Consider the following 6,827-nt stretch of genomic DNA (forward strand, 5'->3'; position numbering starts at 1 on the left):
CCGGGTGCAGAAACCCCGGGCGGCGGGCGAGGCTGGCGGGGCGGCCCGGGGGTCCGGAGCCGCTGCGCGGGGCGGCCCCCGCAAACTTTGCCCGTTGCGGGGCGCTGGGGGCCGGGGCTGGCGGCGGAGGGGGCTCCGAAACGCGGGCGGCAGCACCCGGCCTTCGCCGCGGGCTCGGCTCCGCTCCGGGCCCCGGCCCCGGCTCGGCCTCCCCACGGCCGCCGCTCCGCCCTGGGCGCAGGTTGCGCGGCGCCCCGCGCAAGGGCCGGGCCGGGCCCCCCGCGGCGCTGCGCCCCCGCGCTAATTGCCGCCGCCTCCTCCGCGCCTCTCCGCGGGAATTTACGCCCTGGAGTAGCGGCCGGCGGCCAGCCCCCGCCCCGGCAGCGGGGCCGCGGTACCCGGGCATCCGCCGCTCGGCTGAAAATACCCGAAAATACAAATTTATCGCTCCTCTGCAAGGCAGGAAACAAGAGTTAGCAGAGATTTGTTTCGGTTAAACCGGGCATAAATTACACCTACTGTAACCGAGCCCGTTAGTAATGAAGGCGCCTTCAAACAATAAAATTGAAATATGCACCTCGGCGGGCTTGCGCGGGGCCCGGCCGTGCCCCCCGAGGCGGCGGGGAGCCGGCGGAGGGCAGGGCCGGGCCGCCGCTCCCCGCGCAACTTTCCGCTGGGAAAGTTTCTGGGGTGGGAGCCGCGCCGGGGGGCGCGGAGCGGGGCGGCCCGGCCGCCGGCCCACGCCGGTCCGCGGCGGAATGGAGGGTAAAGCCAGTAGGGGCTCAAAGTTCTGTGATTTAAAACGTGAAATGGAAAATGGAGAGGGGAAAAAAAAAAAAAAAAAAAAGTGGGATGATGAAGATAATAGTCCCGCGGGGATTGTCCCGAGGCAAAAAAAAAAAAATAAATAAAGTTTAGGAGAATCCTATAACGGCCGTGGAAATGAGGCTATCCATTTTAATCTGCGCGACCCACGTACAGCCCGCGATGATCTGTTATGATGCGGTGCGGGCGAGGGGCGAGGGGGACGGCGTGATTTACCGCGGCGGCGGAGGCCTCCCCGCCCGGGCCGCGGCAGGCGGTGCCGGCGCGGCGGCGGAGCGCCCGGGGCGCGGGGGGCCGCGGAGCGGAGCGGGGCCGGGCCGGGCCGGGGGGACAGCTGGGCTGCGGCCATCTGACCGGCTCCGCCGTGACATCTGGGAGCCCACTGGTGTGTGGCACGCGAATCGCTTGATGTCGCTATTTAAATGCAAATTTGCGGGGGGATCACTGAAGCCTCACCCCGTAAATTCACACAAAAGGGAGACTTGGCGCGCCGCGCCGGAGGAGGAGGAGGAGGAGGAGGGAGGAGGAGGAGGAGGAGGAGGGCTCGGAGCCGGGAGGGCTCGGGCCGCCCCCGGCAGCCGCGCACACCCCCTGCCCGCCCGGCGCCGGGCCGCGGCCGGGGCCCCGCTCCCCCGCCGGCTCCCCGCTGCAAGGTGCCGCGGCGGCGGGCACCCCCCCGGCCCCGCACCCCCCCGGCCCCGCAGCCGCCCCCCGGCCTCCCCGGGAGCGGGCCCGGGTCGGAGGGAGCCGGGCCGGGGCCGCTCTCCCGTCCCGGGCCGGGGAGAAGTCGTCGGGGGGCGGCTGCCGCGCAGGCTGGCGGCCCGGGAGCGGTGCGGGGCGGTGCGGGGCGGTGCGGGGCGGGCAGGGAGCAGCCCGGGAGGGCAGCTCGCAGCCAGCCGCGGAGTGACACACACACACACACACACAAAAAAAAAAGATAAAGTTGGTGAATGATAAAGACCGTATTTTCCACGCTTTGGGTGCAGGACCAGATGATCTAGAAAATGAGCTGAAATAGATTCAGCCTCAGAGCCTGTTGTGAAGAGCAGCTGATTCCCCCATTTCTGGCCAGATGGCTTCTGAACACAGATTTGCATTCATTTTCGCTTAATATCGTCCAAAATAGTGGGGCAGCTGCATTTGTTGTCAAAAAGGTTTAAAACTCCCTTTCTTTCTGGGGCAGGATCGTTACCTTATGTGATGGGCTTATGGAACTTTTTTTTTTTTTTCGCCCTCCTTAGTCAACAGTATCAGATTTAAAAGGATTTGTTTTAAAACCTTCTAATTTGGTAATCAGATTTAAATCGCCTTGGCGCGTGTAATCTGAATTAAAGATACTGTAAATGATTTTAGGCATTGTGCTTTCGTTAGCAGAGGGAAGCGGCAACTTCGGCATTGTCCTGGGCGTTTGGGGAGCACGGTGCCCTCGCAGCCCTGCCGGGGCTTCTCCCCTCGGCTCGCCCGCCGCTCCCTCGCCCTGGCCCGGCCACCAGGAGCCACTTGCAGCGGGCACGGCGCTGTTGGGGAGCCGCGGTCCCCCCGCCGCACCGGTGCCAGCTCCTGCGCCCGGCTCTCCCGTCCCTCCGAGGCGCCGGGCTGGGGAGGGAGACGGGAATTTGCTTTTAATTTCTCACGAAGAGTTTCCATACACTTTGATTTAAGGTTATTAACATTCTATAGACAGTGGCATCTTTAATATGTGGCGATCGCTTCTAAAGACTAATCTCATTACCCTCAAATAGTCATAAAATATGATTTTATTATACTTACGTATTTAATTAGACGGCCAGCAATGTAATGGATTTTGAGATCGGGTAGAGCAACAGCTTTGATAATTCACTTATCTTTGGCAATAGTCATTAACCCCCAACACCAGCAAAATAGATTGCTTTCTAACACATCTTTTTTTTTTTTTTCCCCCCCTCGCCCCTCGGAGAAAGGATCGGGGGGTCTCCTGATGAGACAAATCGGACTTCGATTTTCACCTATTCATTAAAACATTAACGCACGGACCTCGGCAATTCAGGGGAAAAAAAAAAATTAAAAAATTAAAATTGTAATAATAATGCCACACTGGGCGGAAAAAGCTCAGCACTCGAGGCGGATATATAGCTATATGGACAAGGCGGACGTATAGCTATGGATGTGTATGCGTGCGCCTACGAAGACTTCAAATACGGATATTTATGTGCGGGTACCTGTATATATACGGTGGTGGAGGGGTGCTGGGCGCCTCCAGCATCGGGCCACCCTTTGTCCATCCTCCACCCCGAACATCCCCACGACCCTCGGCGGGGGTCACACCTCCCTGCGGCCCACGGGGGGGGTGGGGGACACCAGTGGGCCCAGCGCTTGAAGTGGTTGCGCGAAGCCACTTTTAGGAAGATTTTGGGGACATCGCTGTCGCGATCCTGCCCGGCCCCGGGCCCCCCCCCCCCCCCCCATTCGGGGGGGGGGGGGGGGCCCGGGGCCGGGCAGGATCGCGACGGCAAGCGACTGAACCCCACGCTCCATATATGGCGCTGACCCCGCCCCTCGCTGACGCCATCAGTGACGACACCTCTCCCGCGGTGGCGGGGGCCCGGCTCCCGGGGAAGGGCGCGCTCCTCGGGGAGGGAGGGCCGGGCTCTGCGCGCCTCCGTCCATTCCGTGAGACGCCACGGGCCCGCGCCCCGTTCTCCCGTGTGCCCGGGAACACCTCCGCGGTAATCAGTATTTTTTTTTTTTTTTTTTTTTTTTTTTCCCTCCTTCCCCCCCGTTTATTTGTCTTTTGGAGCAGGAGAAGCCTTGCCAGAAAGTGGTCGATTCAGCAGTGTCCTGAAGCTTTTTTTTTTTTTTCCGAGGCGGTTTTACTAGGATGACACCACGTTGAGCGCGCCTGCAAACAACAACAAAAATATTTATTCTTTTACCCCCCCTCCCCCCCCAAAAAAAAGCAACCTCGCAGTGTCGCCGGCTGCAGTTACACTTTTTCTTTCTTTTTTTTTTCCTTTTTTTTTTTTTTTTTTTTAAACCACCAAACTGGAACGCCATCCAACTCGCTGCACAGAAGTACTCAGTAAATTGTTTATGTCGTGCCAATACAGGACAGATTGAAGAAGGAAGCAAGACTTGAACTGGGCTTTTCTCCTACTGATCACAGGGAGTAAAGTCATCTCTTATATTCCAGTCGCCAAGGAGAGAGAGAGAGAGAGAGAAAATCAAGCAACAACCAACCCACCCCGTATCTGACATTTCCCTCAATTTTAACCCCTTTTGGTTAGGAGCTGGTTTTGCCCAAATTTGTTTTAATGTTTGGGATTCAGGAAAATATACCAAGAGGTGGGACGACCATGAAAGAAGAACCGCTGGGCAGTGGGATGAATCCCGTCCGCTCATGGATGCATACTGCTGGGGTAGTGGATGCTAACACGGCCGCCCAAAGGTACGTCTGCCAAATCCTCTCCCGGCGGTTTTCTCCTCCTGTATTTCTCATCCCGGCCGTAAATCCCCCCCCCCCGCCCGCCCCGTATCAGTTACAGCCTCCCCGCTCCGCGCCGCTCCGCGCTCCCCGCGTCCCCCCGCGGCCGCGGTGCCTGCGCGCCCCTTCCCGCCGCGCCGGCCGCTCTCACCCACGCCTTGTCTTGTTTTCTCCCGCAGCGGCGTGGGGCTGGCTCGGGCACATTTCGAGAAACAGCCGCCTTCCAATCTCAGAAAATCCAATTTTTTCCACTTCGTCTTAGCTCTGTACGACAGGCAGGGGCAGCCAGTGGAGATTGAGAGAACAGCTTTTGTGGACTTTGTGGAGAAAGAGAAAGTAAGTCTGCCTCTTATCTTATTTTTTTTTTAAAGAAAAAACAAAACCCGTTTAGGCGTGATTTACCCGCTGGAAGCCCGTCTCGGAGCAGGGCAGCCCCGCGGGTGCTGCAGGGGCGCCCGCGCCACGTGCGGCTCCCCCCGGCCCCGCGGCCGCTCCGCGCACAGCCCGGCTTTGCGAGCGTCCCGCCGCCTCCCCGGCTCGTTTTAACGCGGGGAAAACGGCTAAACATGACATATTTGCACCGAGATAATGACATCATCAGCGCTCCACGGAGTGGGCTGAATTTCTGCGAACTGTTAATTCCGAGCGGCTTCAGGGACGAGAAAAATGTACGTCAGGAGGAGGGAGATATTTTTCATGCTAAATATAATTATTTATCGTTGCTTGCAGGAGCCAAACAATGAAAAAACTAACAATGGAATTCATTATAAACTTCAGTTATTGTATAGCAATGGTAAGTTGTCGTTACCTCGTTTTTGAACGTCCGTGTGCCGCAGAAAAGTCTTACTTTCTTTTTCAAGGCCTTTCGGAAAAGGATATAAAGATTTTGAGATTAAAATTACACGCGTGTAAACACGGCTCTTTCCTTGGCATATAAGGAAAGCAAAACATAAACGATCAATAAGTCAATGGTACTTCACATGATTAACCGGTCGGTCTTGAAGTGGAAAGTAAAAAAGGGGATCGATAGCTGCTCCAGCACAACAGCACTTTTAAGTGACTTTTTTCACTTTTGCGAATTAAGGGTAATTACCGGGACGGGGCGAGCGGCGGGGGCAGGCGGAGCGGGGCCCGGCCCGGGCGCAGGGGCTCCCCGAAGGCGAGGAGAGCCCGCGGGGGCCCCGCAGCCCCGGCCCCCAGCGCCGCCGGCCTCGCCCGCTGCCCCGGCGGCGGGGCCGTGGGGCCGGCGGCGGCGGGGCCGTGGGGCCGGAGCCCGCCGGGCCGGGGGGGGCTTCTCGGGGCCGGCCCCCAGCCCCAGGGTCGGGGGTGGACGAGAGCTCCCTCGCCAGCTGATTTCTGGCCTTTTTCTTTTTTTTTTTTTTTTTTTAATTTTATCCCGGAGCCTGGCGCGGGTGCCGGTGCCTGCCCGTCGCAGCTAATTGCCTGACCTCATGCTTTCATTATGTAATTTGGGTGGCTCGCTGTTGAAATCCTAATAGGAATTTGTCTCTGCTTTCCCTCCCCAGGAGTTAGGACAGAGCAGGACCTGTACGTCCGTCTAATAGACTCAATGACCAAACAGGTGAGAAAGTTTACGCTTTTCTTAACACGCAAGTTACGGAGTTTGTCTTTCGCCCGGGCAGACCGCACCTACCGCTAATTTACCTGCGCGAGTAGCTCCGACCCCTGGTAGCGGGGGGCTTTTTAAAACGCGCCGGAGGTGCGCTGCTGCTCTCAGGGAAGCGTTGGCATCGTGAAATCGCGTGTGTGGCACTAAGTACGGCGTCATGCGAGCAGATGTTTGACAGAATTAATTTAGCGAGGGAGAGAGGAAAGAACAAAACCCATCGAGTTGCCCGGATTTATTTTTAAATGCACTTTTCCCCCTCGGTAACTTCTTCTGGCGATATTTTTCCTCGGTGAGGAAAGGGCAGCCCTCTTCCTTAGGCACTCCGAAAGCGGCCGGGAGTCGTCCTTTTCTTTTATAATGCGGTGATCTAGGAAGGCGAGACGTTTATTTGGATTTAAAAGTTAAATGTGCTGAGGTGAAAAGTCATCTTGTTCTCCTCTAGTCCATATTCACCTCTCAGCCCCCCATCTCCATAATTCAAACTCCGTGCTCCAGGGGTCACCCAAACCCGTCCATTTCCCTGAGATCAGCTTCTGTTTCTTCCTCAAACCTCTGTCATACCTTGTAAATAACATAATTACAAGCAGTTCCTTATTAAATTATTTAACCTGTCTTGGTCAACTTTGCCGATGATAACTACGTGTTAGCAGCGTTGCACCACAGCAATTAGAGACAGAAAGCCACTTACCAGCTGGGGATTTAATCAACTTTTTTTTTTTTTTTTTTTTCCCGGAGAGAAATTTCACTTTTTTTTTTTTTTTTTTTTTTTTTTTTTTGGTGGGGGGGGTGGGGAAGAAGGTGAGAACGGGGAATAATTTACAGGGTGCTGGAAATCAGATACCGGCGATGGAAATTAAAGCCCCTCCACCAATCTGCCGGTCTGTGCCCCCCGCCGCGCCCTGCCCTCCCGGC

General features: G+C 56.9%; 1 protein-coding gene across 5 annotated transcripts in view; it reads left to right on the forward strand.

Annotated features, from left to right (window-relative positions):
* Positions 1-4,115: 4,115 nt before the first annotated feature.
* Positions 4,116-6,827, forward strand: part of EBF3 (EBF transcription factor 3) — a gene marked incomplete at both ends in the record, with an annotated part of 119,476 nt that continues 116,764 nt past the window's right edge. For all 5 annotated transcript variants that reach the window (XM_082311346.1, XM_082311347.1, XM_082311348.1 and 2 more), the window contains 4 exons: positions 4,116-4,249; positions 4,465-4,621; positions 5,015-5,078; positions 5,812-5,867. In XM_082311346.1, coding sequence (XP_082167472.1) covers positions 4,116-4,249; positions 4,465-4,621; positions 5,015-5,078; positions 5,812-5,867 — 411 coding nt within the window. The remainder of the gene's footprint in view (positions 4,250-4,464; positions 4,622-5,014; positions 5,079-5,811; positions 5,868-6,827) is intronic.

Source organism: Platalea leucorodia (genome assembly GCF_965183815.1).
Source record: "Platalea leucorodia genome assembly, chromosome: 4".
Lineage (NCBI taxonomy): Eukaryota > Metazoa > Chordata > Aves > Pelecaniformes > Threskiornithidae > Platalea > Platalea leucorodia.